The 23,484-nt window shown below is 45.4% G+C and overlaps 1 protein-coding gene across 1 annotated transcript in view; it reads right to left on the bottom strand.

Annotated features, from left to right (window-relative positions):
- Positions 1–10,078: 10,078 nt before the first annotated feature.
- Positions 10,079–23,484, bottom strand: part of LOC147019555 (uncharacterized) — a 438,487-nt gene continuing 425,081 nt past the window's right edge. Inside the window, exon 7 of the mRNA XM_085894127.1 lies at positions 10,079–11,377. Within this exon, the coding sequence (XP_085750253.1) occupies positions 10,876–11,377 (502 nt within the window). The 3' untranslated portion in view covers positions 10,079–10,875. The remainder of the gene's footprint in view (positions 11,378–23,484) is intronic.

The raw sequence follows: 23,484 nt of genomic DNA, 5'->3' as shown, positions 1-23,484 counted from the left end.
GCGAATCCATGCCACGTTGGGTGGGATGAGAGTGTGCGAAGTAAAAGTGGCGCGTTCCTTTTCAACCAAATATCTGATACATATTGGTGTTCGCCCCGCACACATGCTCGTAGAGTCGTGCGGACGTGAGCACTGGCCACGTGCATAATGGCCGAACCACGCGCACTGTATGGAATGTGCTCGAAGGCAGACACGTACGCCGCTCGCGACTTTGTCATCATACACAGGGCACGAATGCACCGCTTGCGACTTTGTATCGTATTTCCTCAATATCTGACACATATCAGTGTTCATCCCGCGCACACGCTAGCAGAATCAGGCAAACACAAGCACTGACCACGTGGGCCATGGCGGATCCGCGCGTACTGCCTGAAACATGCATGGATTTATCCATAACAAGGTACCTTCGGCCCTCGCTGGCAGCAGCGGATTCCCCACGGATGGTGAACGTCTTCTCGTCTCTACGGCCAACGAAGCTGCGATCGACCAGGGGAATGTTGTGCAGTGCAGGCCACGTTGGCGCACGCGGAGCGAGCGCATTGATGAGCACTGGTCGGACGCCCAAGTGGCCATGCGGGATCCTCTGCCGGTCGCCAGGGCACGGCCCGGGGGTTTTTGCGGGACAATTCGCGCGCCAAGTTCAGTGTGGGCGATTCGTGTCATGTCGTGGGGTTGGAGCGGAATATTTTCGCTGTCTGGGATGACCTTGCCGGAAATGGAATCTTGCAGTTTCCGGCCAAAGGTAGCGAGCCGCATGAGGGGTCGGGGCCAATCGGAGCGCCAAATTCAGGTGATGACGCTTCACTTTGGGGTGGCCCCACGCCCCACGCTGTGAGTCCTATAAAGGTCGGAGCGGTCCCTCCGCCTCTCTCGCTCTCGTCTCTCTGCCCGACATCGCCATGACCCACCTCCTGCTGCCTGATCCCCACCTCCTCGTCTCCGCCCACACGACGTTGACCCCACCCGCCTACTTGGTCCCGCCTACCACTCCATCCACGCACTCTGAACTCCACCCCTTCTCCACTCAAGCTCCTCCTTCACACCCACGGTCTCCACACACGCTGCTGAAGCCAGAGACGACGCGCCAGCTGTCAGGAACCCCCCCCCCCCGAAATGTATTGGTGGTGTGTTCGTGCAATCAAATAGAAAGGTACCGAGATCATAGCCTCAACTCCTCTCCCTTCTTGTTTCAATACTTTCTATTCATCGGGTTTTCTGTGTCTGTGTGTGTACATGTGTGTGTGTCCTGGCGCCTGTCGACTTAAGTAAGACTGCAGAAGATCTTTATTGTTATCATTATTATTGTTATTATTTTCGCGTTAAGTTTGCTCTGTGTCCCCTTTTGTAAGTTGCCTGTAAATAAATCATTATTAGGAATGTTCACAGCTCGTTTTTGTGATTTCTTTAAATGATCCAGCATGGTCCGAATCCGAGCTTAAGCCCCTTTCATACCTTGACGATTTAGCCAGCGTATGGCAACGTATCAAAATTGATCTAAAACGCTGGCATACGCTGAACTATTGATGTTTTTTCCAGTTTTGCGCGTATTCATAACGAGTTGGACTTATGCATAACGTATTAGTAATGTACACAGAACGTTTCGATAACGTTTTGATAACGTTTTGATTACTTATACCAACGAATGTTTTGCGTGTTGTCGGCATTCACAACTTATGCCCAACGATAGTCTAACAGTCTAACTTATGCATAGCGCGGTAGAGTATTGCCGACGATCACGTGGCGTAGCCTATTAAAAGGCTGCGGCTCGACGATTCAAATCATAACCGCACTAGACATCGAAGTGTCAACATCACCGTCATGCCGAAGAAAAAACAAAAAACAAAAAACAAAAACATGGAGTCTGGAACACTGACGGATTCCTCCTGTGTGAACCCTATTTTTATATACCAATTCCCCTAAACGCTGCCAATACGCCATTATACGGTAGCTGTAAGTTAGAAACACGTTCAGTAAGTTCTGTGGTCGTCCGGAAGACGTCAAATACGTCTACATTTGTCAATATGCATTGCAGATACGTTATACGTAGGTTGAAAGCGCGTAACTCATAGGTTAGAAATAAGTTTTGTGTACGCTCGACATTACCTCGACGTATTTTGACTTATGAGTAACTTACAAGTAACGTGTCGATGTGTGTCAACGATCGCATAACGTGCCTACAACTTATGGCCAGCGTATACGGAATGTGCGAGTCATACGCTGGCAAACGTCGAAAAACTTTGAGCATGCACAAAATTTGGCGACGAGCTCGGCGTATTACGATGTATGCCTGCGTGCTTCAGCGTGCTCTTAACGTATACAAAACTTACCCATAACGTATTCGACGTGTGCCAGCGTATTCGCCAAATTTTTCATACGTCGGCATATGCTGGCTAAAACGTCAAGGTGTGACAGCCTCTTTAGCTGGGACTATATTTCCAACGATCCATTCCCTTTAGCCGGTACGTCCTTGGCAGTCCGATCCGGTAAAGTGATCCGATCCGGTAGAGTGATCTGGTTCAGACAAGGCGTACCGAGGGCGTGTTCCCCTGTAATTAAATCAAGTGATTAATTTGGTAACCCGATTAACCCATAGACGGGAGGACTCTAGGTCACGTGGTTGAGTTATTGGCGTCCACGATCGGTTAAGCGATCCGCCGTGTCACGGAATTATCTGTGTGCGATGGCCTACAATTCTGGGGAGTCTGGTGGGAGCCAAGATAGCTTTCCCCCCCAATGGTCTTCTCACCCGACCCACGGCCCACAACAATATATATTCCCTTAAAAGATACTCTGACATCGGAGGCCATTTGGCCCATCAAAGCCTGCACTCTTATTTCCAACATATGGTTGTTTGTGCATAATCTATCCTTGTTAAATGCCAAGAATCAAGCAAGGAAGTAGCACAGACCATTTTAAAAGTCTTTGGTACATGACTCAGCCGTGGTGTTCGAACCAACGATCTCCCAGACTTAGAAGAGACGCTCAAACCGTTACCCCACCGAGGCTGGTAAATAATTGTAATCGTATTTGTAATACTGTTATAATTGTAAAGAATCTATTGATTGTAATCAAGGTAACAGAGAAAAACTATACACAGGGTGGAAGACTGACAAACAAACAGTGAGGCAAAGGGAAACAGATGGACAAATGACATATAATGAGGGGTGTTGTTCTCATTGTCCTTCAAACTGGATATACCAGTAAAATAAGTTTTCAGATTACTCCTTCAGCTTAGTCTCTCTTTCTTCAGTCAGTTGCTCATCATCATTGAATCAGTAGCTACACAGGTGTGCCTTCAAATTTTGAAACAGATAATAGGGTTGGCTGATTCATGTTCTCCTCTGAACCCCTGGCTCCATGATTCAGGGAATGCAGTAAAAACCCATATGCAGTATTATGTGTTTGTCCATTGTCTACCAATCTCCTTGTAATTCATGTCAAAGTACACTCCTGACTGCTAATGTCTTTGTCCTCCATTAGCCTTAGATCAGTGCAACAACAAAAAAAAACTGGTATTCAAGGCCGGTCAAGGATGTTCGGGGAGTGATCCAACTACTCGATGCCACGATCATGAATGACAGTGTGCACAACTCAAACCCTGTGCACAGGTGCATTGTCATATGAAAGAGGAGCACATGTTCCATCAACAACCATCAGTGCTTGTCCTTGGTTATCTGACACAATTTTTGGATGAGGTTAGCATCATATTTCCCTGTGATTTAAGTTTTGTGAGTCTTATATAGTTAATGAGCAGGATTCCCTGAGCATCCCAGAAAATCGAGGCCATTATACTCCCTACTGAGTGTTGGGTGTTAAATTTATTGGGTGATGGTAATCCCTTTTGCTTCCATTATCTGCATGCCAATTGATTTCAGGATTTCTGCGGAGAAGCCACATGTGTTTCATTACCAGTTACCAGACAAGTGACAAAGTTGGCTGAATATGCGTTTCACAGTACGAGAACTTCATGAGATGATGCCAACCACAGCTGACGATTGAGTCGTGTATGGATTTGGACAACCTGATGATGGCTATCCACCATGATTAATGCCTCAAACTGGGCACCCATTTGTGAGTCAGTCCCTTCTGCCAACTTTTGAGGGTGGACCTTTACAGGACAAGGCCACCATGTGTTTGAGGATTTATTTTTGTAGCTGGTTGGCACCTTCTTTGCAGAAAAAATATTTCACCACACCTCAGTTCTCAATTTTAGTGAAATCCTTAATTGTTTGACACAGAAAACTTCTGGATTAATCTCTGAAATGAGAAAGTGAGTAAACTTAAACGAACTTGAGTGAAGTTGATGGCGTGCCATCGCAAATCCCACAGTTTCCCACCTAAAGCAGAGTTGAAAGATGGCAAAAAGTTCCACCCGGATTGCCCCAGTATAAAATTTAGTTTGTTTTTATTTTTTTCCGTTTTGATCCCTGTCACCTTGAGTCCCCATCTCTTATGGCATGAACCTGGGGGTCACATTCCCAAAATCGTTACATATTCCATGTCCCCCAATGTTGATTGCATATACAAAGTTTCATTTTAAATGTTTTAAAAAGTGCTTGTAATTGCATTTTTCGGTATTTAACTTTTTGACCCCAACCCAGGGGTGTGGCCAAAAATGATACCGCTCTTGCACCTTATTGCCATGTGGCGAACATAACCACCAAGTTTGGTGAATTTCTGCACAACCGTTTAGGAGGAAATAGCGTGACAGTCCGACGGACAGACAGAGCCAATTATAATATCCCTCCTTTTTTTTTCTTCAAAAAGCATGGTGATAACTACACATCCATACATTGGGATCATACTCTGTGCAGAGCGTTGGTGCTGCCTAAGCAGTCTCCTTGGCTATTGGATGCAATCCTGGATGGGTCACCACTCCGACACGGGATACCAGCCAGCTGGCTCTCATTTTGCCGACCTAGGACGGACGACAGGCAGTCAACCCCACCTGGTATTAATTCAACAGCCAAAGGGGATTTGAATTCAGGATCCTACGATACCAAGCCCACAACCCTAACCATTAAGCCAACATGAGGCTTTATGATAACGACGGATAACAAGCATGCAACTTTATATGATGAGCCCATTCTACACTTTTCATCCAAAGTATGTAGGCCTCGGCCTCCATTGCCTGTCCTTAACAAATAACATCAAATATTTTGTGGTCCTTAAGATACTGTATTTAGAAGAAGAAGAAAAAAAAACACATGAAGTCATTGTTGCTTATAGGAAATGAAATGCATCACTTGTGCACCAACATTACACAGAGAGATAAAACAAGGTACACCAAATATCCCATTATCTTTTTATTAAGCGATTGATCAGATATGGAAAAAATATAGCCAACATCGTTATTTTCTTAAACCCTTTCCGCTGTCCCCTCATTTGAACATTGCCACATTATATACTTTCACTTCTTCGTAACAGAAAAACAGCATTGCATTCTGTTCACATTTTTTCTCCCCCGTAATCACATTTGAAAGAGAATAAGACTTTGCAGGACATTTAAGTCCTTATAATATAAACACAGCTTGTACAAAAAAAAGATACATTACTCAAAATGTGCCAGAGGCATACAATACTGTATTTTAAATCCAAACCCTGGATTTGAGTATAACACATTTACAAGCCAGCTTCACTGACCTGTAGTATAGGTGGCGGGGCGCATGCAAATGTCCTGTGGAGGGAATACATCAGAGAGATTGACCACTTTTCAAAAGAAACGTTATATATTAATCTATTTGTGAAGAGAAAATAAATCCTAGTTTATAACCGCATGCATGTGTTCAACAAGTGCTGTGGGAGTTACTCTTGAAGGCAAAGCAATGTAAGTGATTAACCCAAGGATTGATTAAAAAATTATTGGCAAATCCATTTTGCCAGTAAGGGGGGGGGGAAGGATGATGTCCCTGATTTTTATTCAATAATAACCTGGAAAGCAAAAATTCTAGTCAATAAAGAAACGCTCATTCATTGAATCTATAAATGTATGAAAATAATGTTTTCTTCATGCTAAATATTTCTTTATTTTGAAACTGTACACGTGCTGGTTAAAATACAAAATAACACTTACCGAATGAATGCACACAATGAGAGCCCCATTTGAGACGTGATCACAGCTGACGAAACACACAACCGTACACGAATGTTTGAAACGACACGGATAACGATGCTCGGTGAGGGATCTCCGCGGCCGATGTCCGAATTCCTCCACCCGCGGGCTGCCTCCACACACACACCACCTCTGACTTTGACCACCGATTAAAAATATTTAAAAAAAATTCAACCAACTGATTTTCCATAAAGGATTATCTCGTGGCACAACATGAAGTTGCAAATCATTCCGGGGCATTAAATGCTGTTTCGAGTTGGCCTGTAATGCCAGCAGTGCCGAAGCGAAGCCCAGCATCTGACCAGAAAGATGTCCAAATAATTTTTGGATTTGGCATTATTTAGCTACATTGAAAGATATTAATACTTGCATAACAAAGTCAAGAATAATGCGACTCGATACAAAATAAAGAATTGACCATTGAACCTTTTGCTGTGTTGTTGCATTTCAGGTACAAGCCTCCAGTGTAACCACCGTTTGGGAAAGCAAATGGCTCCTTGTTGAACGATAGTGTTTCCTGATAGAAAATAACTGAAGGTACATTCAATTATATGAATATGGTTTATTAACCGGTGTTTTATTCAACTTATCCATTGTGCTTTGTAGCTGCTTTTAGATGAGAGTACAGCAGGGCTTCATTAATCCACGTGTTACCTCTGACCGGAATTCCGCTAAATTTTACAATATCACATTGAGTTTTGCTTGTTAATCGAATAGTTTATATGAAAACTTGCAGGTCTGCCTGCTCTTGCCTGGTGCTGTTCTAATCTTGTTGGCATTTTGAATAAATCAAATGTTGTTTTTTTTCTATTTTTTATTTTGTGGGGGCCTAAAACGCTTCCCTTCACCCACCAAGGAATGGGGTCGGGGATCATTTAATATTACCTTTTATAGAGCTTACATGGGCTTAGGCACAACTGAGCAACAACAAAAAAAATCCAACTTTTCTTTTCAATTTTTTTGTTTGTTGCTAAAAACATTCCCTCGCTCTCATTGATGAAACTCTGAAAGTTTGATAAAGATCTGTTTGATTGTGTCAGACAGACAAACATCTCTCTCTTATAGTATAGAATAGGACAAAATAGGTCTCACATACTGGGAAGGTAAACCTGTTTTCTCCACGATGTATGAATGCAGAAAAAGAAAACTGCATCGTCTGATGGACTTCTTGCTTTCGTCGTTTCTGATCCTCCACTGGTGTTTAACATTTCATACATATGCACATATATTGGAAATGGGTTTCTATTCCAAATACATTCAAAAGGTGTCCATTTTAAGTAACTTATTTTGTCGATTTCGCTTTTTAAGCAAACTTTGCAACAACTTCAGGTACCCGGTATCAAAGTTGCAAACTTTTATTTGCCAGAAAGAGTTGAGCAGCAAACACTCTGGTGTAACGTCATTGTGCGGGAAAGATCATGCAGCACAGTCCATCATCAGCACAACCCTACAGTAATGGCTCAAATTAATGACGGTGCAAGTGCGTCAGTTGGGCCCACATGTTCAGGAAAGATAAGACATTTTTCTGGTGGGAAATAAAATCAGGATAAATATCACCTCTTCCCTCCTTTCGCAATATCGGTGGTCCAGGTGACATGGGCACCACATGGCATTTCAAGAAATTGAAAAGCAGCACCAGGGGGGCAAAGTGACCAAGTATTACTGAAGAATCCACAACGTGCCGTGTGTCGCTATAACATCACTTGAATGGGGACATCGACTCTGAAAAAGCAGATCAAGTGGCAATGCATCTCTGTAAATTCATGATTGATTCTGGGCAGCATATAGCGTTGTTTATTAAATACACCAAGTATACCCTGTCTGCATCGACAATTTTGGAATTGGCTTCAGGGGTTAATGATACAACATTTGGGTAATGTGTAATACTTTTCTCATCTTTGTGGAGTTGATAAACACTCTTCTTTAAATTGCATGCCATGGCTCATTTCTCAGGACATGCAGGGCATCACAAGCTCTGTGGATCTATTTCTCTAGTTCCAAGTGTGGTGCTGATTTCTTATCCTTGCAGGATTTTCAGGATTTGCAGGATTTTGATTTCAGGATTTGCAGGATTTCAGGACTTTCAGCAACAAGAGCATCCATCATGCTCTTGCTATTCGTACAGGTCATCAAGGAAGCGCTATGGTCCCCGAGTGATGTTTCAGGACTTGTGCTTTGTCTTTTGAATGTATAATCTGTAGTTTCATTGTTTTATTGTTATCGCTTCTTCTCAAAACTTCGGAACGTTCACTGGCTTCAAGATAAACTCAACATTAATCTAGAAAACACTACCCCTGGGAATCGTGGACAAGTACAGGACTGTAAATATTATATCCTCTTTCTCCTCCCACACATTCCTATGAACACATAATTTACTTTTCCTGCTCAATCTCTCTTCCTGCCATCATTTTCCTTTCGATTTTGCGGCCATAGCAGTTCTCAGAGTCATCTCAACATTCATTTCACCAAATGCTTCTTGTGTTTCAGCATTATTTGCCCATTTATCAACGAGATTATAGGTGCTTGCTCTAATTGAATCATCAATCTTATTTTTGCAAATAAATTAATAATACTTGAAGCATGTGAGATTGCTAAATGCACACTATAAAATCAATTGTTATATTTTATCATACCAAAATACACAATTTGGTGTCTGTCTGTCTGTGTGTCCATGATACATTCAGTTGTTACCTATGCAATCTCAACCAAACTTGCCAGGGAAACGAGGGGTCACAAGATGGAAGTTGTAATGACTTAATTTACCCCCTGCTATAGGAGGTTTTCCACCTTGGACAAGCTCTGTGTTAAAGTGTATAAATAACTTATCGTGGCGTTTTGTTGTGCATTATCCCTGGCCACTACCGCAGGGAGTGGGTGTTTCTAGTTTAATTAAAATTCGCTTTTACCTTGTCTAAAACATAATACCAACGTATTGAAACTGACACCCAATTTTTTTGGCAAAAGTTGCATCCACATTGTCTCGTATATAGTTTATGTATCGACTACAAATAACAAAAAAAGTTTTGACAAAGTTACATTGACTTAAAACGAATTTGACCAGATAAAGCACCCTGTACCAAACAATATAATAAATGATCATCAAAATGACGATGAACATGCAATAACAAAGGTCTTTTTCTCCAGTTCCAGTCAGATTAATGAAGGTCTGCTGTACCAACATAATGTTCTTGGTTTCACCGACCATTTTGGAAATTGATATAACAGCACATACCAACTTCAAGTTACATTATATGCATGTGTGTGTGTATATATATATATATATATATATATATATATATATATATATATATATATATATATATATATATATATATATATATACATATATATATATATATATATATATATATATATATATATATATATATATATATATATATATATATATATATATATATACATATATATATATATATATATATATATATATATATATATATATATATATATACACACATATATACATATAAGTACATTGTACTGTATATGTATATATATATGCATATATGTACATATATATATATATATATATATATATATATATATATATATATATATATATATATATATATATATATATATATATATATATATATATATATATGTATATATACACATATATATTCATATGTGTGTATATATATATATATATATATATATATATATATATATATATGCATATACACATATGTACACATATATATGTATATGTATATATATCTATGTATATACTGTATATATCTATGTATATATGTATATACGTATATACGTATATATATATATATATATATATATATATATATATATATATATATATATATATATACTGTATATACTGTATATACTGTATATATCTATGTATATATCTATGTATATACATATATATATATATATATATATATATATATATATATATATATATATATATATATATATATATGGCTTGGGCAAGTATATAATTTTTCTCCGATGAAGCTACTTCAGAATGCTCACTGGCTTAAAGACAAACACAACGTTAATCTGGACAACAACGTATTTGGAAGCATGGACAAGTGCAGAAATTTAAAATATATAACATCACTACTGCAAAGAGCACATCGTATAACTCAAACGATACTATGGCTTCGGTCCCCATGGAAGTAGGTCAGAGAAAGATTTTCTTTTTGTATTGCTGCATGGCCAAGTGAACAGCTGAAGCAATGGAGTTCTCAGGAGTGCGCACAACACTTCCTCCCAAGTGAAATTATTGCCAACACTGTCAGCCGAATCACTACGTAATCACCCACTTGTGCTTGGATTAGAATGTACAATAGTTATTTGGATTCAACAGAAACGTCATTTTCATGCCAAATTCTGCAACAAAAACAAAGTTTATATGTTCAAATTCACTGCAACACTTGTGAATGAACAGATGGCTGCTTTCAAATTGAATATCAACTCTTTAAAAAAAAAAATTTTGAGCGACATGAATTTCAAGAGAATTAAACCACCGTTAACATTTCATATCATATTGCAACAGATATCCCTCCCCCAGTTGTGTAACACTCATCCAACAGCATGCGCTCAAACACTCACATTATGGACAGAGACTCAGCTGGAGAATAACGACTGTGACACAGCATCATTATGGCTGTGCAAAAACAACAGAAAGAAGAGAACATGGCCCTGGAAGAACTTGTTCGCATTTTCTTTCAAGTTTAACATTGGATGTTGTATGAACAGATGCCTCCTGGATTGCAGGATCATCTCAAGCCGACATGTGATAAAGATGCATCTGACCCAGTTTCAATGAGATTCGAAGGTGACCCTTTGCCTGCGCATCGACCTAAAGATCCACGGGTCCTGGCGAGGTGGAGCAGTGACCCAGCTGCATCACGCAAACTCTGCTCATCACCATCGCCGATGCTGTCGACCATCGCAGGTCGGCGCTTTTTTATGGGCAGTGATGCTGATGGCCGCCTTCTTTTGGGGGGCACGGGTGGTGCAGATGTTCCAACAATTGCATTGCTCCCTCGTCCAGTCCTCAAGTCCAATGGACCTTCGGTCGTGGGTGACTCAGTATCACACGTCTGTGTTACATTTTTTCCAACATGCTCCACCGGGCCTTTTGTGAAATTGGCTTGTGCCATTTGGTTCGCATTTGTCAGCGTTTCCGAGAAACGACGCTTGTCCAAAGATGCTTGCTTGCAGGGTGGATGTTCTGGTGTTTCGCTCTTAGTTGTGTTTTCTGCATCATCTTTTTCCCTGAAACAGCAAAGAAACCTCAGTATTGGGTGTTAACAAAACCTAATTGCTCCAAACAAGATAAAGTCACAACCTTCAAGATAAATATTTGTTCACTGATTTATAGCTGGGCATTGCACTGAATGTTATTTCATGTTTAGATGTAGAATCATGCATCACATCTTGAGATCCAAGCTGTTTTTGTTTACTTGTGTCTCACACTTAAAGATGACAAACGCGAGCATTCATTTTTATGTTCTAGTTGTTTAGAATTTTTTGCTTTGCTGCAGCAACTATGTTATGAAGAAGCTTATTCTGAAATTGTGATATCCTTGATTAAACGAGAAACACAAATACAGGATAGCCATGAGGGTGTCCACACTTTCCTCCAAATTTAGCTTGAGTTCCAATCCCGACCTAACTCTAAAATATAATCCTGGTGTTTTGCATGGAGGGTGACGCATCAATGTGCGTGCCATCCAACGGAAGGACGATAAGCCGGAGGACCCATCTGCCAGCACTGGTCATTGGAGGATGCTAAAGATCCCACAGTGTCTTTCCAGAACAGTAGGTGAGTTATTGCCAGCCCTGTGAACAAATTACAACACCTGCACTCACTGAATGCTGGGATGGCAAGGGCAGGCCATCAAGCATATTCCTTGCCAAGGAACAGCATGAATGTTCTGTCAAGTGTAAATTTAATTGATTCCTCATTAATAAGTGACAGTATTATTGTATTAAACTCGGTATACTTATTCATTGATCGACTACACTATTATTATGAGTATTATCAGCCCCCATAGGACATAGTCCAAAACGTAAGCTTACGGATTTAGTCTCGATTTTTGTGTCTATGCTTGCGTGCATGCGACCGCAACCATATATCGGACATGTACGGACCGATTTTATTCGTACTTGGCACAAAGACAAAAAATGATGGTAAACATATTGTTACGGCTGTGGAAATTCGCAGAAAACCATAAAGGTCCGTAGTTCAGTTAGATCGATAAGTCTGTGTTCAGTTAGATTTCCCCACCGTTGTTTAATGGGTATTATTCGTGTTAACAGGGCTGTGATCCTTTGAGAAAGTGTTTTTCTTTACTATCGTTATTTTGGACCAACCACATTTTAACCACCTTCCCCGCTACGCCAACTGCTGATCCCCTTCTCCACAAACCAAACCACAACCAACTGCCGATCACCTTCTCCACAAACCAAACCACAACTCTCTATCGGTGGCGCGCGGATTTTCCCGCCTGGTCTTCCCGCGCGCCGATCGGGGAGCTTGTTCGTCATTGGTCGGTTCGTGGAAGTGAGGTGCTGGAGATAGGGAACGCCCCCTTTCTCGAAGCTTCCCGCAGGAGCTGGAAGGTGGGCGGAGCGAAAAACGGGGAGGAGCGAGGCGTTGGAACTGGGGGATATAAGGGCACGCAGTACACCAGTTGGGGGCTTTTTGTTCTCTTCGGGTTGGTGGTCGTCTTCCTGGGGGTTCACTGGGGATCTTCTTCATGTGCATTGGTGGTTTCGTCGTCGTCGAGGTGGTGCCTTCTCCTTAGGCGCGTCAAGTCGTGTGTGTTGTGTGCGGTGGTCTGAGTCGAGGCGCGAAGGACGCGGATGGGAGGCGCCGCTTTGGAGCTCTGCTGCGCAGCCTGCGCACCCGGGAGGAGAGCGCCGGAGAGAGCTCGCCCACCATCGCACCACGAGGGTGCAGGTAACCTGCAACGGTCTCGTGGGGTCCGTTCGGTCAACCAGGCTCCACGCCATAAAGGTCTACGGACCCTGTCTGGCGCCCTCGTCTTTGAGGGTGGCCTTTTCCTTTCTTTTGAATGAATGTTGGTGGCGCCGTATCCTGTAAGTAAAAACTGTTAAGTGACTCGATAATTGCTGATAGACGGTCGTAGTGCTTTCACCTTGCTCATGTCTTTGTCCCTGTCCTGTGCATGATTGTTTGCCTGCATATGTGTAATAAATGTTCTTGTGTGAATGTTACACGTTCGTCATGTCTTTTCCCCCATTGGAATTCCATATTGCATCTCGGAATATTAGTGGGGTTTAAAATACCCGTTAAATAGAATCGGATCCTGCGAGGTCGGGCGATAATACCCGCTCGGTTATCACTGCAGAACGGAACGGACCGCTTGAGCGGTTCGTGTCCAAGCCGACCTGCGCCGATGTACGGTCTCCCGGTAGGCTACCTGCGCAGGTACTTAGGTATATCGATATTCGACGATTGACCCTATTTTGCGCGGGTAGAAAATTGGCTAGGCCGTGGTGGGGTTGAAGACCCACCCGTGACAGGGTTCCGGAGTTGTTCCGGAAGGTCACGACTGAATTGTCCGTCTGGTGGGCGAGCAGCTACTATTAGTGAAAAGCAGTCGTTCGCACGCCGGTGGGCGCAAATTTGTAATACTGGTGTTCAGGAGTGTGGGATTCAAATCCATCCCTCCTCCAACGAAATTAACAGGAATCGGTTCAGGGGTGTGTGAGCGACCCTCGGTTCCCACCAAACTACGAGCATTTAAAATTATTTCCGAGAGGCAAGATGGCTTTTCAAGGCGAATGAGAGCAGGGGTTTTAGAAATGAGGGAGAAATAGTCGAATCCATGGCCCAGGACGAAACCCCCGAGCAGGAAATGCTTATTAATGTGCAGGAGCAATTCCCCCCACAAACGGACCCAGAGCCCGAAATGGGCGCGGCGGATGACACCCCCTCCCCTCCTCCGCCAACCCCCCCCCCCCCCCCCCGATCCTTGCCAAATCGGCTCAGCCGAGTGCACTCGACATGGCCCAGCTATTTGCCATGCTGGCAGGAATGAAAGTGGATATGCAACAAATGAATACAAATGCGTGCAAAATGAATAACAAGATGGATACAAATGCGCAACAAATGGAAAATAAAATAGATGGAATGAATGAAAAAATGGATGGAAACACAAACGAGATGAAAAACCAAATAAAAGAAATGCGGGGTGAGATGCAGCAAATAGGCCGAGGCCTGCAGGCGGGCATGAGAGGTATAATGGCAATTGCGAGGAGCGAAACGCGGGCAGTGGAGCTCAAAATGGCAGCGCCACGTGTGGGAGCGAACGAGCTGGGAGGGAGTGCAACGGCTGTCGGCCCCGCAATGGAGGCGGGAGAGGTCACAATAATTTGTGAGACGTGTAGGACGAGACACGTGGAGGTGACTACGACAGAAAAATTAATGGTGACAGAGACATGGATAACAAGGGAAGAGACGGAGGTAACGGAGTTGGCAGAGACGCAGGAAGAGAGACTACACGATAAAGACGGGGTGAAAGACGAGCACACACACATGGAGGTAGTGGAGGACAATGAGGAGGAGCTCGGGGAATGTGCCGTGACCCGGGGCAAGCAGCCGCATGGCCTCCTTCTGGAATGGAGGGAGACGCTATGCTCCCCTGAAGTGGATCTCGACCAGGTGGGTCCGGTCGAGCTTTGCGAGGTAGAGGGGGCGAGTTCTGTGGACGGGTGCACGCAAAGCTTGGGGGGTTTTGAGACCCCGGGAACCCTTGTGGTGACGCAAATCCCCAGCGTGGTTGTCCCGGTGTGTGTGTACACGAGTGTGGCAAAATGCGTGCTGAAAAGCATGCATAGCAGGGGTGAAAGGCGTTGTGTGAAAGGGACCGTGTGTGTGAGTAATAGGGTGTGCGAGGTTGTGAGTGAGCCAAAGTGCGTGCCTCCCAGCACGCCGAGTGTGGAAGAAGCACGATGTGTGAAAGAGACAGTGTGTGTAAGTGAAATAGTGAGCTTGAGTGAAAAGGTGTGTGTGTGAGTGAGACCCCCTGTGTAAGGGAGACCCACGTCATGGGAAAAGAGCATAGGTTGCGAGTTGCCGCGCTGGTGCATGCGCATTAAAAAAAAAGCAAGCCTCGCTTCGGGTGAACAGGATTCCCGGGCAAGGGGTGGAAGACCCCCCTGCCAGGGCACAGGACACAACTAGTTAGGGGGAAGGGTTAGCTTAGCTGGACCGGCTCCATGGGGCAGGGATAAGTCCTCATGGAGCCCGTGGAATGGAATAGTTAGAGGGATTGTCGTTGAGATTTAGGATGGAATATGGGAAATGATTATTTGGAGGACAGTGACAGACTTTGGATGTGTAGTGGGGACATAGCTGAGCTACGTAGATTAAATGCAACGTGCTACTAGTTTAAGGGATGACGAGGGAGCACAAGATAGTTAGGGGATGCAGTGAGAAGAATGGCAGTGATCAGCGATCTGTGAGAAGAGAAGTGGAAAATGTACATGATGAGTAAGTGAGGGCCAGTGGGCCTGAGTGTCTGGAGCGAATGTGGTATGCATGGTGCGATGAGTGATTGGGGGGGAGGAGTGACTCCCACCCAAAGGACCCCGGGGTCAGAGTAAAGTGAGTTCGTGGGTGAGTTAAATTTACAAAATGGAGGTCATTTTGCGGTTGGTGGGAACGTAGGCTCGAAACCCGTTTGGAGGGGTGCAGGAGCCATGTTGACGGGCTGGGAGCATGGCTGCGAACGGTATCGCTTAGTGTAGTGTTTCCCAAACTATGGGTCACGACCCAAACGTGGGTCGCGAGGGGTCCAAAAATGGGTCGCGAGGACCCCGGCAAAAATTTTTTTTTTTTTGTAAATCAAGTGGGTAAAAGGCAATCGCACAAACGCCACATCGTAGGACAGTGCCGTTTGGTACCGTTCCACTCGATAATTTAGCCCGAGGTGCAGCGACACTTCCGTTTCTACCTACTCTTGCCTTTCAGTACCGTTCAGTACTTTTTACCCGCCCAAAACGGTTAACTGCAGGCCAATCATTTCGCCAGCTCGCCTTTCCAATTACTCGCTCTCTCTGCAACCAAAGTAATTTCGTGAGGTGATGAACTCAGTCCGGTCACTTCACATTGGCTGACCGACAAGACGCGACGGTGTTTTGTGTGATCTGCCTTGCTGGCTGGACTGCGCAGCGCAGTTTTCTGCTCTACATTGTGTTGCGTGTTTTGTGTCAGTTAGCCTTGACACTGACTCCACTGACTGATCTAGTCGCCTATTTCGTTTTGCAGGATGGCAAAGCGTTCCTACAAGCAAGCATTTTTGGATGTGGGCTTCACTTCTATCAGTGATCGTGGTTCTGTGAAGCCACAATGTGTGTTGTGCTTCGAAGTGCTGTCCAACGAATCGCTGAAGGAAAACAAATTGAAGAGGCATCTGGTGACGAAGCACGCGGAGCACGTCAACAAGGATCGTGAGTTTTTCGAGCGCCGAGAAGCGGCTCTCTGAAGCGGGGCCGGTTTGAGCCGGCGACGAATCCAGCACTTTTGGCCGCCAAGCAAGCGACGCTGGCATCCTACCTCGTCGCGCAGCGCATCGCAAGGAAGATGAAGCCGCACACGATCGGCGAACAGCTCGTCAAGCCCGCAGCCATGGACATGGCCAGACTCGTCTGCGGCGACGACGCGGCCAAGAAAATGCAGTCCATCTCCCTATGCGACAACACGATTCGCAGCCGCATCGTCGACCTTTCACTAGATGTAAAGGACCAGGTGGTGGCCCACATGAAGAAGGCAGGAAAATGGAGCTACCAACTCGATGAGTCGACGGATGTCGGAAACGACGCCCAGCTCATGATTTTCGGGAGGTACGAGGGTGAGACGGACCTCGAGGAAGAATTTCTATTCTGCACGCCAATGAAAACGACGACAACTGGCGCCGATATCTTCAACGTCGTGGACAACTTCCAACAAGAATAAGGCCTGAGCTGGGAAAACTGTGTCAGCCTGTGCACCGACGGCGCTCCTGTGATGCTTGGTGTTCGACAGGGATTCACTGCACGAGTCAAGCAAGTCAATCCGAACGTCGGAATTTTCCACTGCCTTTTGCATCGCGAGAACCTTGCTGCGCAACATCTGTCGCTGGATCTTTCAGTAGTGATGCAGGAGGTTGTCGCCGTTGTCAACTTCGTCAAAGCCAGCGCTGTGAACTCTCGCCTATTCGAGAAGATGTGTGTTGACTTCGGGTCTGAATTCCAACATCTCTTCTTCTACTCCAGTGTGAGATGGCTCTCCCACGGCAAGGTCCTGCGTCGTGTAGTGGAGCTACGAACAGAGCTGCAGATATTCCTCAACGAGAAGAACCATCGCCATGCCATCCGGTTCCAGGAGAAGCCCTGGATGCTCAAAGTCTGCTACCTCAACGACGTCTTCGCCCCAGTGAATGAACAGAACACATCCATGCAAGGCAGGGATTAAAACATCATCACGCTCTCCGAGAAACTATCGGCCTTCAAGGAAAAGCTGCTGCTCTGGAAGGGGAAACTGGAGCGCGGAAGAACAGCGGCATTTCCGGCATTGAACGAGTACTTGGAGGAGTGGGAGGACGACGAGATTGAAGCACTCAATGCGATCAAGCCCATCCTGGTGAACCATTTGGAGAACCTGATCACCGAGTTTGATCGATACATCCCGGACAGAGATCTGGCGTCCCAGCACTGGATCAGGAATCTGTTCCAGGCTTCGGTTGACGACCTGTCTGAGGATGTCCATGGACTGCAGGAAGAGTTCATCGAGCTGAATCACGACAAGTTCCATCGACAATTCTACGCCAAAGCGTCACTTGGAGAGTTCTGGACTGCGGTCAAGAAAGAAAAGCCCATAATCGGCGCCGAAGTCATGAATGTTCTGCTCCCGTTTGCGACCACGTATCTGTGCGAGCAAGGCTTTTCGGCGCTGATGGTCATCAAAACCAAGGCGCGCAATCGCCTCGACCCCGGCCACGACATGCGCATTGCGCTCAGCAAGATCGAGCCCTGCATCGAAGACATCATGCAGACAAAGCTGCAATTACACCTCTCGCACTAATATAGTATGTATTAGCGCTGGTTGTCTGATTTTATAATGATATTATGTTTCGTGGAAAAAGACACTGATTGAAGCTTGGGTCGCGAGATTTTGACCACACCCGGATTTGGGTCACGCTCAAAAAAGTTTGGGAAACACTGGCTTAGTGGGTACCCTGGGCACTGGGCTAGTCGGCCACAGTAGGCCAAGGGTCCATGGGGGGGCCGAGATAGTGTAGTGGGCACGGGTGGGCCCGCATGATGCGGGGCCCGGGGCGCCATTGGCCGCATGGGCAGTGCATTGGGCATGGGCACCCAGGGAAGGGGCCCGGGGCGCCAGCTTGCCACGTGAGCGTTACAGGGGAGTCGCCAGGGAGGGCACTCCCTGGTGTTTAGGGAGCTGGTAGGCTCGGAGACAGTGTAGTGCCCGGGAGTGCCATCGTTGGAGAATCGGCAGAGGGTAGTTCCTGCCAAGGGAGCCACGCGTCCCAGCCACGAAACCGTGCAAGGGCACGAGGGAAAATTGAAGGGCGAGGCCCGAAATTGTGAGGACACCAACACAGGTGACGGGAATCTTGGTTGTTAGAACCGATATTTTAAGCGAGAGGTGCTTTTGGAAAGCCCGGAGTAGTTAACAGTTAAATGGTTAGTATAGATAGGAAGTGTACCCCTCCGCACCATCCATCCCTTCGCTCTCGTTGTGGGCCGCTGGACCCACTTTGGGTTAAAGATTACTGAAATCTGAGGAGGCCGTTCTGAGGCTTAGATTGGGCCTCGACACAGGACGCTAGCTCTCCCTTATTCCTCTCCAGGAAGGGAACGTAGGGGTTGGGAGTAGGCTAGGAGACAGGATAGGTTAGCCGGACAGAGACGATAAAGGGGGTTAGCGAGACGAATTATAGAAGGGGAAATAAAAATAAAACAAAAACAAAAAAAATAAGATGGGCTAAATTGGGGATTTTTTGCAAACTAAGGGAGTGGGTATGGACAGAGACAGGCAAAGGCGATAGGTTGGGAGGGAGACAGTAGAGTAGGTCCGAGCCCGCCTTCCGAGTGGCCAGCACCACCGCACTCCCTCCACGAACCTCATTACTGCAAGGCCTGTGCCGGTCATTCATCTGCCGGCTGTGTTTTACTGCAAGGCCTGTGCCGGTCAGCTTCACCACCGGCCCGTTTTGCTACAACGGCCTTGTTTTGCCTTGCCATGCCTTGTCTGCCTGCCTTTTGCCTTGGCCCCATGCCTGCTGCCCTGTTGTATTTGCCCCCATTCATTGCCATGTGCGCCAGGATCATCGCGCGTGCTGCAGGGACTGCCCTGTAGGCAGCCGCATCACGGGACTGCATTGGCGGCCCGTGCACAGTCTTAATCCATCCATCCATCTACATTGCTTGTGTTTGCTTGCGCCAAGATCATCGCACGTTCTGCAGGGACTGCCCTGTAGACAGCCGCATCACGGGACTGCATTTGTGCAGCCCGTGCACCGCTTGTGTTCACTGTGCTCATTTCAAAGGGGGAGGCCTAGGACTGCGTGTGAGCAGCCGGCCACATTCCTTGACACCTGCATTATTCCACAAACCAGGACTGCATGTGAGCAGCCTGGCTCCCTGCCTGTTTTTCCCACAGAGTCCATAGATCCTGGGCCATGGTTAGTGTAAAATGTATAAAGATAAGGTTAAGGAAAATTGTATATGAGTTGCTTCCCCCTGCATGTGTGTCATAGCGCCGGCAATTTATTTAAGTGGTCTGTATGGGTGGGTTTGTTGAGTTAGTTACTCAGCCCGTAGGTTATTTATTTTTGGGACACAAATACACTAAATGTCGCACTCAGGGATCCGAAGATAAAACATACGAGGGGAAAGAACACATGATGGCATACGAAAATTTGATGACTCGGGATGAGTCTGTAAAAAGGGGAGGGGGTAGTGTTATGGCTGTGGAAATTCGCAGAACACCATAAAGGTCCGTAGTTCAGTTAGATCGATAAGTCTGTGTTCAGTTAGATTTCCCCACCATTGTTTAATGGGTATTATTCGTGTTAATAGGGCTGTGATCCTTTGAGAAAGTGTTTTTCTTTAGTATCGTTATTTTGGACAAACCACATATTAACCACCTTCCCCGCTACGCCAACTGCTGATCCCCTTCTCCACAAACCAAACCACAACCAACTGCCGATCCCCTTCTCCACAAACCAAACCACAACTCTCTATCGGTGGCGCGCGGATTTTCCCACCTGGTTTTCCCGCGCGCCGATCGGGGAGCTCGTTCGTCATTGGTCGGTTCGTGGAAGTGAGGCGCTGGAGATAAGGAACGCCCCCTTTCTCGAAGCTTCCCACAGGAGCTGGAAGGGGGGCGGAGCGAAAAACGGGGAGGAGCGAGGCATTGGAACTGGGGGATATAAGGGCACGCAGGACACCAGTTGGGGGCTTTTTGTCGTCTTCGGGTTGATGGTCGTCTTCGTGGGGGTTCACTGGGGGTCTTCTTCGTGTGCAATGGTGGTTTCGTCGTCATCGAGGTGGTGCCTTCTCCTTGGGCGCGCCAAGTCGTGTGTGTTGTGTGCGGTGGTCCGGGTAGAGGCGCGAAGGACTCGGACGGGAGGCGCCGCTTTGCAGCTCTGCCGCGCAGCCTGCACACCCGGGAGGAGAGCGCCGGAGAGAGCTCACCCACCAATGCACCACGAGGGTGCAGGTAACCTGCAACGGTCTTGTGGGGTCCGTTCAGTCAACCAGGCTCCACGCCATATAGGTCTACGGACCCTGTCTGGCGCCCTCGTCTTTGAGGGTGGCCTTTTCCTTTCTTTTGAATGAATGTTGGTGGCGCCGTGTCCTGTAAGTAAAAACTGTTAAGTGACTAGATAATTGCTGATAGACGGTCGTAGTGCTTTCACCTTGCTCGTGTCTTTGTCCCCGTCCCGTGCATGATTGTTTGCCTGTATACGTGTATAATAAATGTGCTTGTGTGAATGTTACCCGTTTGTCGTGTCTTTTTCCCCCATTGGAACGCAATATTGCATCTTGGAATATTAGTTGGGTTTTAAATACCCGTTAAATAGAATCGGATCCGGCGAGGTCCGGCGATAATACCCACTCGGGTATCACTGCAGAACGGAACGGACCGCTTGAGCGGTTCGTGTCCAAGCCGACCTGCGCCGAGGTACGGTCTCCCGGTAGGCTACCCGCACAGGTACTTAGGTATATTGATATTCGGCGATTGACCCTATTTTGCGTGGGTAGAAAATTGGCTAGGCCGTGGTGGGGTTGAAGATCCACCCGTGACAGGGTTCCGGCGTTGTTCCGGAAGGTCACGACTGAATTGTTGGTCCGGTGGGCGAGCGGCTACTATTAGTGAAAAGCGGTCGTTCGCACGGCGGTGGGTGCGAATTCGTACCAATATGTATGTCATTTTGTTTTGAGATCAGATCCAAGATGGCCGACTGGTGGCCATTTTGTCACTTAGATGTGTCGCCAACCATTTCTCAGACATGCATGGTCCGATTTTGTTCAAACTTGGCACAAGCACAGTACATGATGGCACACACGTGCACTTCACTTTATTTTGTGATCTCATCAAAGATGGCCGACTGGTAGACTGGCAGCCATTTTAGTTGTAAAAACACAAAAAAACCCTGAGTATCGAACACGTCCTCAATATCGAACATGTCCTCAATATCGAACACGTCCTCAACCATTTCTCACACATGCATTTACCGATCTTGTACAAACGTGGCACACAGATAATGAATGATGGCTCACACAAGCACGTCATTTATCTTTGAGATCAGATTCAAGATGGCCGACTGGTGGCCATTTTGATATTTAGATGTGTCCCCAACCATTTCTCAGACATGCATGGTCCGATTTTGTTCAAACTTGGCACAAGTACAGTACATGATGGTATATACCTGCACCTCACTATATTTTGTGATCTCATTAGAGATGATTGACTGGGAGACTGGCGGTCATTTTAGTTGTACTGTACATAAATATGGGCTAGCCCTTTAACTTCGTACATCAAAATTATGAAAACAATGGGGGCGATGACATTTTATGTCTTTTTTACTTGTTATATGAAACATTGACACACTTATTTATTGATCTTCGACTTTTATGAGTATTATTTTATTAAACATTGATATCTCTATTATAAAACCAAGCTTGCACACTAAAAACCCGGCTCGCTGTCACACGATCCCTATGAAATTGCTGTGGCACTTAGCGGACATGCCGACAATGTTTGGGAAGTCTTGGCGTTCCATAGTACCACTTGCATTTTGCACAATGCGTATTTTTGTCATTCCCCGTGTACGGTCTGTCGTCTGCTACCAGCTATGTTGTACTGCTATCCCGTGCATGTGCACGGATATCGCTAGTACTTATTTATTGATCTCCTGCACTATTATGAGTATTATTATATTAAACATTGACACACTTATTTATTGATCTACGACTTTTATGAGTATTATTATATTAAACATTGATATACTTATTTATTGAGTGACTGCACTAATATGGAATAGGCAAAGCCTAGAAGCGAATGTAGAATTCTTCTTAAGGCCCTGTCACACCTTGACGATTTAGCCAGCGTATGTCAACGTATTAAAAATTTGTCTAAAACGCTGGCACACGTCGAATACCTTATGGGTAAGTTTTGTATACATTAGGAGCATGCTGAAGCACGCTGGTATACGTCGTAGTACGCTGGTATACGTCGTAGTATGCTGGCATACGTCGTAGTACGCCGAGCTCGTCGACAAATTTTAACATGTTGGAAATTTTTTGACGTATGCCAGCGTATGAGTCACACGTTCCGCATACGCTGACCATAAGTTGTAGGCACGTTACGCGATCGTTGACACACGTCGACACACGTTACTTGTAAGTTACTCATAAGTCGAAACACGCCTAGTTGTTGTTGTTGTTGTTGTTTTTTTTCTTCGGAATGACGGTGATGTTGACACTTAGATTTCTAGTGCGGTTATAATATAATATAATTAATAGGCTGCCGCTCAACGATTTAAATCATAACCACACTAGAAATCGAAGTGTCAACAGCACCATCATGCCGAAAAAAGAAAAAAAAAAACACATGGAGTCTGGAACACTGACGGGTTCCTCCTGTGAACCCCATTTTTATATACCAATTCCCCTAAACGCTGCCAATACTCCATTATACGGTAGCTGTAAGTTAGAAACACGTTCAGTAAGTTATGTGGTCATCCGGAAGACGTCAATCAAATTTGCCTCGATACGTCAATGTGAGTTGGAGATACGTTGCACATAGGTTCAAAGCACATTACTCATAGGTTCAAAGC

The sequence above is a fragment of the Eptatretus burgeri genome, chromosome 9 (assembly GCF_056783735.1).
Source record: "Eptatretus burgeri isolate ZD-2024b chromosome 9, Ebu_testis_v1, whole genome shotgun sequence".
Taxonomy (NCBI): domain Eukaryota; kingdom Metazoa; phylum Chordata; class Myxini; order Myxiniformes; family Myxinidae; genus Eptatretus; species Eptatretus burgeri.
This window is presented reverse-complemented; position numbering and strand designations above follow the sequence as displayed.